The 13146-nt window shown below is 35.2% G+C and overlaps 1 protein-coding gene across 5 annotated transcripts in view; it reads left to right on the top strand.

The window, feature by feature from the left end:
- PTBP2 (polypyrimidine tract binding protein 2) overlaps positions 1–13146 on the top strand; it is a 56383-nt gene that overhangs the window by 12183 nt on the left and 31054 nt on the right. For 4 of the 5 annotated variants that reach the window (XM_005482058.4, XM_005482059.4, XM_014263785.3 and 1 more), the window contains exons 3-5: positions 678–753; positions 11732–11904; positions 12328–12471. In XM_005482058.4, the coding sequence (XP_005482115.2) occupies positions 678–753; positions 11732–11904; positions 12328–12471 (393 nt within the window). The remainder of the gene's footprint in view (positions 1–677; positions 754–11731; positions 11905–12327; positions 12472–13146) is intronic. The other variant, XM_026790498.2, reaches the window with a different exon arrangement.

Raw genomic sequence — 13146 nt, forward strand, 5'->3', positions numbered from 1 at the left:
AAAAGAAACAACAAGGTGTGAAAAGAAGCGCCTCTTCAGCTGCGTCAAGTGCCCATCTTACCATTTGTGGAAAGGGTTATCTTGTATGATTTTAATATAAACCCTCCTGATTTTTGCAGCTCACTTTTAAGTCATTCATTAATTTCTATTTTTCATGTTTTAAGAACTAAAATGGAGATGTAATTCCCTGCCCTAAGTTGTGTTTTGCAGAAACAATGAATGTCCCCAAAATGAAAACTGATTTCATTTCCTGTGATCATTAAATATTTGTTTTTAAATAGGGGTGTTGAAATTGAGCTAAACTCCATATTTCTTTTTGCGTAGATTTCCCTTGTAGTTTCAGCTAGATATAATAGTTTAATATATATGTGTATTAAAATATTAAAACTTAAATTAATTTAAATGTTATTGAAGTAGAATAAATTTATTTAATTATATTTTAATTTGAAATGCTGGACAAAATTATTGTTCAGCAGTTTTCATCGTGTCCAGAGATGGCTTTATTTCAGTGGTGGGTTAAACAACTGTGCTTAAGCTGCTCTCATTTCAGATTGCCATGTAAATATTCCGCTTTACTTAGATTTCAAATTGTTGCACTTATCTGAAAAGAGGAAGTATCATCTTTAAAAATCACAAAATAGAGGAAAAAAAATCTCTTACTGTCTCTTTCTTTTTAGAGAGGATCTGACGAACTTCTTTCAGGCAGTGTACTCAGTAGCCCGAACTCTAACATGAGCAGCATGGTAGTTACTGGTAAGTGATGCCCTTTCAAAGGAGAAATCTGTCATTTATACTCGGACTCATTTCCTGTTTACAAGGGGAGAACACCAAAACGAGAATCCATTGTGCTATAGAGGGATAAACTGTTGGTTTATATTAGAATATAGTGACTTTGTATCTCCTACAAACCTTGGGTGTCTGAGAAGAATAATCCCACAATCAACAGGCAACTTTGGGATGTCTGCACACAAAATTGTTGGTGGGTGATCGGTTGAAAAATCACAGTTCTCTTGTACAGCTACCTTTAAAGTAAGGACTCTCAGCTGCAAAGGTGAACAGCCCAATAAAATCTCAGGCAAAGGTAAACAGCCCCATTCCTGTGTGACATCAACTTCTTTACTCATGGTTATCCACAAGTCTGGGTGTTACAGGGAAGACCACTGTGCCAGTTTGCTAATGCAATGTGCATTCAGGAAGAGAGAGTTCTGGGTCACTGCTCAAGCAGGAAGCTTCATTTTGCTCCTTCAGTTTGAGATTGCAGTGGTAGAATATCAGAGCAAAGTGACTGTGGCTGTTCTTGAATCAGTTTTCTGGTGGTGCTAGATAGAAAGGTTTTTCATTGATTGGCACACACTAAAATGCCTTCTTTTGCACTTGATGCTTCTGTATGTTGAATGTACATTGAGTTCCCTTGGAAAGCTCATTTCAGAGGTCTTGCTTTTTCTCTTTTTTCTTTTTCTACCATACTATTAATTTTTTGTGCGTTTTTTCTCTTTTTTTTCCTTCTTGCCTTAGAGATGTGGAGGAGTTAATTCATGACATAGAGGGTTGCTGCACTTTCCAGTCACTTGCCTGGTTCACTGTTCTACTGTGCCTGATTTTCTGTATTCATGGGGTCAGCAGTATAATCACTGATATTAATAGCAGACTATTTCCATTTTAATTTAGTAGTAAGAGGTTGGGATTCAGGGCACAATTTCATGTTACCATTAGGGTGCTGTGGTGGCGACTCTTGTCAGAATGGGTGGCTCTGTGCTTTCTCATCCTACGTCTTTAGCACAAGCAGAAAAACCTCCAAATCCACATTTCTGCTACGCTCTTCTGTTGGAGTGCTCATACACTTGCAGAGTAAGTTAATGCAGCATTGAACTATTCTAACAAAATAAAGTGGTTTTCCCTTGGAGCAGCTTACTGATCAGTCATGTGACTGCACAGTTGTAGACACAGTGTGGTGTTGAGTGGAGGAGTGTGGCAGCACAACAAAACCACTTCCATTGGCAGTTCTGTCACCAAAGGTGACCAGGTTATTACTTTGGAGTAAGTCAGAAATGCAGTGCAGTGTAGTGCATTCACAGCCATTTCGGAACCCCTGAACACGTCTCTCTTCTCTGTTTTTCTTCCTTCCTTCTGGTTCTGAAAGAGGTCCCTCTTTTGTTCATTTTCTTGATGTCCTCTTCAGTCCTGGATATTTAGTGCTTCGTCAGTTTGTTTACTTAAACAAGAAACAGCTATGGAAAGAGATGTGCGCCAAGGGTTTGGGTATCAGCAGAGGACATTAAGACAGGACTAAGTCCTAAACATTACCAAATTATAAATATATTTTTAGATAAACTTTTAGTTCCAGGAAGTTAAATGCAAATTAATTTATGAAACGAAAAAGGAGGTAAAGGAAAAAAAAATTGAAATAAGAATTGAGGTTTCGAAACAAGAATCACGAAAGCTTGTCTAAGCAGCCCCTACATACAAATTCTTCCTTAAAAATTCTGAGAATGGAAAAACATATTTTGATCCCATTAGGTTGATCTATGGGATAGAAGTTTGATGTATTTAACAGATACGTTGCTTCCCATTTTGTTTTTATTTCCCAGCTGATTAAGGGTTTGGGTTTTATTTTTGGGAGTTTGTTTGTTGTGTGTGGGAGTATTCTTGGTGTGCGTGGGGTTTCTCTGTTTGGGTTTTTTTGGCATCCATAACCATAACTCAAGAAACAATCTCATCAGCAGCAGTGGTTAGAGTAGCGATCTGGCTCCTGTAGTATCAGATGCCTGTCCTTAAAAGTTTCATATAAATTCATTAATATGTAAAGAAAGTTGGTGGAAAAATGATTCCAAACAAACAAAAACCCACAATCTGAAAGCAGTGCTGTAGTCCAGGTCATTCTCTACAGCAGTCTGTAAAAAGGGGATTAGTTTGTTTGGGTGTTCTATTTTTTAAACATTTTCTTGGTATTGTACTCAAATTTCATTCTGCTTGTCTTTTTGAAGTAGCACAAAAAACCCCTGTAGAGAAGGATAAATCTTCTATTTAGCTTCTGAATATATCCTCCCATAGCTCTTTTTTTTACTGTGAACCAGGAAGTACTTTTTCCAGACTTGCACAGTTTACAAGTTCAGGTTGTAACCTCAGAAGTAGTTAGATGTGAAATTGAAGCCTGTGTTAATTTTTTTGTAGCCATTTTCAGAAGCCAAATGAGTTCAGGTATTCTTTCTATCTGAATTGATGTCCTCCTTTTGCTTCAGTTCTGCTATTACTTTTTCTCTTCAGAAGAATTTAAAACTTTAGTCAATTAAACAATTATTTTTTTCTGTAGCCAAGGTGATGAATCTTTCCCAAATTTTCTAGGGCTTCAGGGACCCTGTGATCATTTATTAAGTCCCTTGTAAATGAGACGTTTTAGATACTTGCCTGTGTAAAACTAATACTTGTTCTTGCCCTTTTAATTTTAGGGTTGGGAAGTGTCATGGTGTTATTATGAGACTTGGCCATTGTTTCCCAGAGAATATAGAAACCTATTCTGGTTTTGACTGTGATATTTCCAATATCTGATTCTGTGATATTTTTCTAAGTAGGTAGCTAGGAGAACAGAAGAAAGAGGTGGTTTGTCTTTGTAATCCTCTGGGCCTTTTATTGGTGGAAGTGTACACAGTCAAAAAAGCAGTTATCAATAGCAGTGCCTTAGCAGGCCTAAACTTTGAACAAAGTCTTGTCAATCACAGCCTCATTTCTTTCTCTGCTATAAAAATATTAGCCTAAACCAAAATGCCTAAGTTGTCAAAAAAACCTACCTTTTCTTGGAAGGGAAGGGTTTTGGTGGAGCTGAGGGCAGTGTCATTATGGGTGAGGATGGAGATGATTTTTTAAAGATGAGCATCCTACCTTTTTATCATAGGAAGAGTTCCTTTAGTGAGTTGTGGGGTTTTTTTTGTTTGGGGTGGTTTTTTTGGGGTTGTTTTTTTTTTAGTTGTTGTTGGTTTTTATTTTTTGTTTTGTTTCTAATTCAGCTGCCATTCAGTGAGAATACTGTAGTACTTTAATGCTTTTATGAATACTCTTGCTCTACTCTTCTCTCCTAGTGAGAGGCATGAAAGAGGAATGGTTTCTCTGCCCTATAGGGAGTCTTGCAGATGAATCCTTTCCTATTTCTTTGTGAAAGAGACTTGTGAAATTGGTGAACAAATGTTTGATTTGCGTTCTTACTGATAATTTGAACCAGTGGTAATTCTCTAAAAAAGGCCAGCATGTTTGACATGATTCAAAATGCAAGGCTTGTTCCTCGGGCCTTTTCTAAACAGTTTTGTCATCTGTATCCATCTCCAGACTGTGTAGGTGACAGCAGGTTACATTAGCAGTCACTACAGGTGAAGTTACTGTTTTAGGTACTTTCTGTGTCTTTTGTAAAAGAGCAGTCCTAAGAGTGTAAAGGAGCAGATTAAGATGACTTTTATCTCTTAATTCTGAGCCCTGTTTTGGACAAATTTGATTACTGTTATTGTAAGGAATTTCATATTAGTTAATTGTTTATATTTAAATATACAAGATTTATTATTGTTCCTGAACCAGGTTGGACAGGATGGCAGAATATTATTCTGTGAATATTAAGTGAAGGATCCCATACACTAGATTAGAATTTGTAGCAAGGGAGAACAGCTTGTAAAGTACAAGATCAGCAAATATCTAAGCTTAAGAAGTTCTTTTTCTATGTTACATGTGTAAGTTTCTGATGTTTTTAACACCAGCTGACATGAGTATATTAAAGTTGTGTTCTCAGAACTACAGGCCTTCTACTACTGCTTAAAGTACTGCTAGTTTTCCTTTAGCTTTTTTTGAAAATATTGTCAAAGTCTATTCTTATTTTCTTCCATTATCTTGCTTGACTCTGTTTTCTTTAGAGAGCATAAATTTCTCATAAAGATCCATGAGTTAATTTTTTTTTGTGTTGGTGCACAATGACTAGAAAGGCTCTTTAGGTAAGCTAAAATATGATTTGGTAACAGGATTTTGAGAAACCAGAACTGAAAACAGGATCTTTAAATAAATATTGCTGATTCGTACATTGCAAATGGTTTTGAAGACATTAGTAAGGCAGATTGCAAATGATTGTACATAAATAATTTTTGTACCTTTCAGTGCTGTATGTTCAGTAAGTACATAGTTGTTTATTCTGCAGATTTTAAATGCAAGGAAAAAAAAATGCCTTATCCTTAAAAACTGGAAAAGTTGTTTCCTCTGTAAAGGAGTAACCTCTGTAAAAGGCGTTACTTTTTCACTGGACTTGGTGTGAGGCTTTGGCTGTTCAGGCTGGAGGATTGCTTAATGAAAGTTGTGGGAAGAGTTATCTCTGTGGAGATGCTCGTGCCATGAACTCCTTGCTGAAATCCACATACAAAAAGGTAAAATTTTTAAGGGATGTAGATAAAAAGTGAAAGATGTTGATGAAGATTTTATGAAAATTGGCTTGTCAAAGATAAGAAGAATTGGCAGGTTTTCTTGTCGCAGCTGCCATCAATTTCATTGTTGACGTTGGTGTGTTTAAAGTAGATCAGTAGAAACGTTCCAAAATTGTTTTGCAGCTGAGCTCACCAAACTCCTGGAGCTTTGAATGATACTGTTGGTCTTGTTTTTACTTAATTAGCAGGGAATGTTAGGAGTGACTTTGGTAGGTACTTCATTGTATTAACAGAATAATTAGCAGTGAGGCATACAAACTAATAATATTTCAAGTGCTGTATTTAACTTGGGCAGTAAACATGGATGTGTCATAGATGTGCCGTTTTTGCTAGCACATTAAGTAAAATTAGTTATTAGTTAAAATTAATGATGCCTAAACTTAGGTAATTTACTTCTGAAGTTTTCAAATTGATTACAATTACTAATAATTTGAAAGATTTTAAGAAGTACATTACATGTGACTGGAAGATATTGTAATTTAATAATACAGTATACTTTACATATTTCTACAGATACGCAGATTTAGAAACATACAAGAATAAAAAATGTCCGGATGGGAGCAATAAAATGTGGCTATTATTATCAATTTGGGTATTTTCTGTCTGCATTGCTATGCTGTGGTAACTCCTTGTTCTACTTCAGTTGGATTTCACTCTAGCCTGTGGTATTTTTACATATTTTTAAGGACCAAATTAACTGCATTCATGTTAGACTGCAGCATTGAACTGTAGCCACTGTACCATACTCTAAATGTGTTATCATAGTGCTTAGAAAACTCAGTGCTCAGTGCATTTTGAAACAGGCACAGTCTATGTGCAGATGTGCCAATTAAATCTGTATTAAAGTTTTCTTTGTTTTGCTGTGTTTACTTATCAAAGCTCAAATTCCTCTTAAGCAATAGTCTTTGTAGTGTAAGATGGTTTTAATATTGGCTGATCAAGATTTTTGTATGTACATGGCTCATGTCTGTGGTAAACAGCAAAAAAACCCTATTAACAAAAGCGTAATTAACACTGACCAGTGTAACCTAACCTTCAAGGTTAACAAGTGTGGACTTCAGACAACTTCATATTCTATGTATTTTTATTGTATTTTGAGTGGATATCTCCTTTTCTTGTTCTTTCAAACATTTTGAATTCCAGATTTTATCTTTAGGTTGGACTTTTGATGATTTACTTGCTAAAGCAAAATTCCTGTATATTTGCTTTTGGGAGCCTGGGAGAGGTCACTGGTCAGCTCCCTTCCTACATTCTATCACATCAGGGTAGGGTACGTATAGGAAAAATTTCCATAAGAAAAGACCTTTCCAGAAATAAAACCACAGTGGTCTCTATTACACAATTTGTGATTGTCTGCAGTTTGTTGCTGGTTGGTTGAGGCAGATGATTGTGTTCAGTAGCCAGTGCAACATTTTACTATTTGTCTAATAAACTAGGTATCTTCAGTTGCATTGCCTTTCTCTTAGTCACTTATTTCCTGTCTGGATATGTGTCTGATGTTCTACAGTTGGTAACCTGAAATCACATATTTTTAGCCAAGGTAAAGCAAGAAATGCTTTCTACATAGAACAGCACTGAATATTACTGCTATTAAGCTTCTTTTCTCTAGTATGTACAAACTGAAAGTTACTCTTTTTTTAAATTGGTTGTTGGTATGTACTGGCAGTTGTGAACCAGAGTGATTTCTGCAGGAAGTGTGTGTATTTATATATTATTTCACTACTGCAGATATGCAGGAATTTATAGCCAGTGTCTTGTAGTAATTTTTACTTTTTTTTCCCCTTTTCAGGAACTAATGGGTGAAAGCAACTTTATATTGTATCCAATTTTTTTTTTGCCTGTGCCCACAGAGTTACATTTCTGTATTAGGAGATTGTGTGCTTATGAAAAAAGTTTGATACAGAAGAATTATGCATCTAAAATAAAGAATTCTTAGGTCATATATAAATATTTCTTTTTAAAAAGTGCAGAGAAAAGCTCCTCTAGGATGAAATTTTATTAAAATATGTTTTCAAAATCAGTTATTATCAGATAGTAAGCTGTTCATTCTTTGCTAGGACTTAGGCTGAACTTAGCAGTTTTTTGCAAAAACTCGTTGTTTGCATTGAATATTCATAGCTTGAATGATTGAATGACTTGGACTTAAAATATGCCTTGTGTATACTGCAGTTCATTGTGTTGCTTTTTTATATAGGTACCTATTTCTTTGTTTATTAAAATAGGAGTTTCTCACTGAAAATGCCAGGACCTGAGTTGCTCACATTATGGCCATTTAAAGGTTTTGTCAACCTGTAAATATTCAATTTCAACAAGTTGATCTATGCTGAATTGAAGGAACTCTATGCAGCAGGGATGTGGCTTATGTATCAGTTAGATTTAAATTGTAGTATCCTATTTGATTGTGAGAATAATGCTTTGAATATCATTAGTAAAGATGACATCTTGTTTAAGATTTAATTGCCTGATGTCACATGGAAACTGAGTTCTTCATCTCCTTGGTGGAGAGATGCAGAGGACTTAGATCAGTGCTATGGGTGTTACAGAACATGGGTTTTTACATTAGTCTGAATTGAATAGAACCATTCCTGTGCTCACAGGATCTTGGCAGTGCAGGGTTAATGGTAGGGCTTGATCTTCAAGGTCTTCTCCAACCCAAATGTTTCTATGATTCAGAACTAGGTTTCTAATTTTTTTCGGTTTATATTATTTTTAAACTATGCATTTACAGCTATAACTTGATTTGTAAATGAGCTAACACTGTGTTTTAGTCATTCTCCCAGTGCTTCTTAAAACTTTTTCTCCCAATGCAAATATTGTAGCCTGCTGTTTTCAGTGCATATTTATGTTTGTTAAAGTTTTAGCAGTAAAATGTTTGAATTGGGTCAAGATTTTCAAGTCCAGTGAAAGCCAGACTACGTCCTAAAATAGCTACTTGCCAGTAAGTCTCCAGTTCAACAGCAGTTTCAGCAGTAGTTATTAGTCAGGTTGTGAGGTCTCCTCCAACATCCCTTGGCCTCTCCCCAGGTTTCAGCAATTTTATTTTAAGTGCTGTATAGGGAAGGATCTTTCAGGTTTGTTGCTGCTTAGGCATAGACTCTATTTCTACCAAAAGACCATGTTATTCCTCTAGTACCTTGCTCCCCTTGGACTTGGCTTTTAACCTTTATGGACACTGATTCTGCTAATAAAATTTGTTAGAGGATGAGATCGTTGTTTTAACAGTAGTTAAATTCACCTTTCAATGACTCCGAACAAGTTGTGCTCCTGTGTCATAAATGTGGTTTTCTATTCCCAAGTGCAATTTAATGATGCATCTTCAGCTGTGAAGTACCATTTATAATGACAAATAAGAGACTACAGTAAGAGAGGTGTCATACAGTGCCAGAATCTCTCAATAACTCTCCTAAAAGCTAAATTTAATTTGTTCCACGAATGTCTTTAAAAGTTCACTTCTGTACGTGTATGCATATTTAGTGTATGATACAACACTTCATTACTGGAACTGGAAATTACTGTTAGGTGATGCTGAATGGATAACCAAAAGGAGTAAAAGTACATGTTCTCTTTGCATTCGGCAGCTGACATGTTCATCTGTCTTCCAAAATCCATTGTTAAATATTTTGGCATAAATTTTACTTTAAGAAGGTGGGCTTCATTTTTTAATGAATGGTACCAGTTCACCTTTCATTGTACAAGAGATGCTTTTGCCCATAAGTAATAAACAGCTTTTGTCATGTTTACCTGCCCTACTGCTAAAAACATTTTTTGGGCAATTCCATAGCACTGAGAATGCTTGTTACCAGTCCTCCCATGCTGTCCCTCCACCCCCCATTTTCTGATTCCCATATGTTCTTTTGTGCCTAATTCAGTATTTTTTGTATATATTACTGTAATATATTTATCTGCTCTTTTACTTAAATGTTTTTATCCAGGCACTTGTCTACATAGCTTTTTTTACAGTAAGTAAAAAAAAAAGTTACAAGTATAGTGTAGTTGAGGTTTAAGACCATGTAGGAATAAAATTGTGTGGGAGGCTTGTGTATGTGAACTAAGTTGAAGCTCTTAGTTGCTGTTTAGGAAAAGATACACATATTTAATACATCAAAATGCTTCTTTTAAACGTCTTCTTTAAATTTACTGCAGCAAAAGTAGAAAAACTGTGTAAAATGCCAGTGTTAGTAACAATGCTAATAGATGCAAAATCAATTGGGTAATACAGTAATTAATAAATTACTGTGTTAAATAGAGAAATATTTGATATACATATGTGTGAATAATTATATACTGGCCAGTGCTACCTTTACTAGAAATGCTGAGATTACCTGAAGCCTAATTTAAATAAGAACTTCAGTGTAACAAAAAGTAAATTCCTGGACATTATGCTGTGGAAAGGTTGATATGTTAAAATTATCTGTTGAAAAGCACACAAAAGACAAAACATGTTTGCCAGTACTGATCTGAGCCATCATGTTGAATATTTTTCTGGTGATGTAAAAAAAAAGAGGTTTCTTAATTTCGGAAAATCCTTTAGTTTGAAAACTTTCTCATTTTCATTTCTGATTGCTAATGTTTCATATTTTTTGAAACTTTAATGAATTGAAATTATTCAGAAAACTGAAGTATGAAGGGCATTGGACATGTAGTCTCAGTATCACCTTAATTCTTTTATCCTTTGCAAGTTTGTTTTTAACATGTTTGTAATGCATTGTCCAGCCTAGCACACTTCACCTTCTTTCTTCTGTTCAGTTTTTTTTTCACTTTTGTAGAAATTTAAGAGAACTAGAGAAGACTGTTGTGTGATGGGCTTCAGGTGAAAAGTAAAAGTACTTTTTTTCCACAAAATTTGGCTGTCTATCTCTTTGAGATAGTGTTATAATGTATCATTTTGAGCAAGTGGAATCTGGTTACCTGGAAGCTCAATCTCACCATGTTTGCCAAAATGGTTCAGGTTAGAGTCCTGTGTAGACTTCAGATCCTAGGTCAGTGTGTATTTTTTCAAATTTTACTCCTCTGTGTTCCACCACAATTTGTCTTTCTCTGCAGCAGACCAAAAAAAAAACAAACTACTATTGCATGGATTCTTGTATTGTCAGTTGGAGATACTGCTGGCTGAATTATGACCAGTCTTCAATGTTGTTAAGTTTTTTTTGGTTTGTCTGCTGTAGTAAAGTTAGTAAGGTGGAAAACACTTTGTGTTCTTCAGTGCAAGAACTTTCTAAAAGCTTAGTCATGGAAATTGTTTTGGAGGAGGGTTGATGGTAGTGGTACAGGGTGTGGGTATGGAGTTACTGCGTGATGTACCTCTAAGACATACTGGTTTTACCTGATAGGATATTTTGAATTTTGTATTTAGATAAATCTAAACGTCTTTTTTGGTAGAAGAAAGGGAAGTCTTATCACTTGTTTCACTCATGTCTAAGTGCATGCTGATTTCCAGCACTGATTAATTCATTAACATTATATCTTATGACAGTGTTGTTCTTTAGCTCTTGACTCTGATGTTTACTCCACTGACATATTTTTAACCTAAGTTAATATTTTTTTCTGGCCTTCTTTCAAAGGCAAGATTTCTTCCATCCAACTGGTTAGCTGCTTAATTCACCAAAAGGAATTCCAGTTGGAATTTTGCTGTAATTCTTTGTAAGAATTCTGGAGAGTAATCTAAATAGTCTTTCTGGTGTTTTGTACATTGATGCTAATGCTTCCCTGATTCTTTCAGGGAAATGTATCTGGATCTTCCCCCATCCCTGTCTGTGTTGGCTGCATCATGTTATTAGTTGATTTTTCCTTTTTTATGAGTGAGCTCGTGGTTCAGAAGGGGCATTTTCCTACCTTAAATTGTTGGTTTCATCAGCTTTTTGTGATGTCAGTCCTCTGGGTCATCCCCTTTCTCCACCCAGATCTTTCCCAGCATTAACGATGCTTCCTGTCTTGCTTTGTTACTTTTCTACTTTTTGTGTCCAGTTCCTTAGTGCAAGCAGTTCTTAAAAAAACTTTGGGATCTGTTAATGGTTCCACCACTAATTTACTTCTTTCAAAAGATCTCTCGGTAGCCACTAACTGTTTTTACTTTAATATATGTTGGAGTTCTTATGTGAGCCTTCGTTAGACATGATTAATAAGTTATTCCATGTTATTATATGAGATGGTTTACTGAAAGTCACGTGTAAAGGATTTGCTGTGCTCACTTAAAATTAATTTCATGTTTATAATTAAAGGCATTTTAAATAAAGCATTAATAATATCAGTAAACTTTTCAAATAGAGTCTGAATATGTCTTTCAGCCAATGGTAATGACAACAAGAAATTCAAAGGTGATGATAAAATGGATGGGGCTCCTTCTCGTGTTCTTCATATCAGGAAATTGCCTGGGGAAGTGACAGAAACAGAAGTTATTGCTTTAGGTTTACCTTTTGGTAAAGTAACCAACATCCTGATGCTGAAAGGGAAAAACCAGGTAATTTGATGCTTTTTGATTTTTTCATATGCTTACTGTCTGATTTCAAAATATATTGTTAAAATGCTATTGAAGTAACTCATAAAGTAGTAAGTATTCTAGAAAAAAGAACTTTTGTTCCTTAATTTATTTAAATTAATTTACACTGTCTTTTAGGAAATTTTAGGGGGAAATGGGATGGTTGGCAGCTACATAAAGCAAAAAGTTAGTTGGAAGATAAATATTTATTCTTGCATCTTCACTGATGAATTTTTGGAGATGAAGTAGCTTAGCAAATAAAGTTGGAATGTGTAGAATGACATTTTCTGAAGACTGATACAGATTGTTAAAATGTGTTATCAAACCCTTTGTTTTTTTATGCACGTCTAATATGAAGATTACCTATTTTGTAAATACTGAAAATTTTAATTCTTTTAATTGCAGGCATTTTTGGAACTTGCCACAGAAGAAGCAGCTATCACTATGGTTAATTACTACTCTGCTGTGACACCTCATCTTCGTAACCAACCCATTTATATCCAGTATTCCAATCATAAAGAACTAAAGACTGATAACACACTTAACCAGGTATATTTACTGTTCAGTAGTATCACAAATGCAGACACTGTAGAAGATGAGGCATGGCACATGTTCTTGGCTCATGTGCCATATTTGAATCATTTGGTTTTGTCCACATTCTAACACTCCTGTGGTCTTACTTATAATTGTTCCATTTTGTGGCGCTGAAAGATGTTTGCTTTCTGTGCCATCTTTCCATTACAATAAATTTTCTTAATGTGTCCTTGATGTCAAAAGGCAAAGGTTCTCAAGTGTGTTTTTAATAGTTATTTAAAAGTTCTAAATAACTTCAAAGTTTTTGTCTGAGTTTAGAGACTGTAGGATGGTAGAATTAACTTCCTTGTTCTGACACCTGAGATTCCAATGCCAATTTGAATTCCCCTAGTGGTAGTGGCTAATGCCAGTGCCTAAATTTCAGTGCTTTGGATGATCACTCCACTACCACTGGTAAACCTCAGCTTGTGATCTGCTTTTTCTGGAGAATAATACCATAATGATCGCTCTAGAGACACATGTACTCAATAAAAACCACTATTTTGATCTCCATTTTGCTCTTGCCTCCCCAGGACCTATTTCACGTCAAATACAGATACATATGTCTATTTTTAGTAGAATTGAAGAATTGGCACAAGTAATGTGGTGACCGATTAATGCAAACTATAGAGAGATAAGAGACTCAAACCT

The sequence above is a fragment of the Zonotrichia albicollis genome, chromosome 8, assembly GCF_047830755.1.
Source record: "Zonotrichia albicollis isolate bZonAlb1 chromosome 8, bZonAlb1.hap1, whole genome shotgun sequence".
Taxonomy (NCBI): domain Eukaryota; kingdom Metazoa; phylum Chordata; class Aves; order Passeriformes; family Passerellidae; genus Zonotrichia; species Zonotrichia albicollis.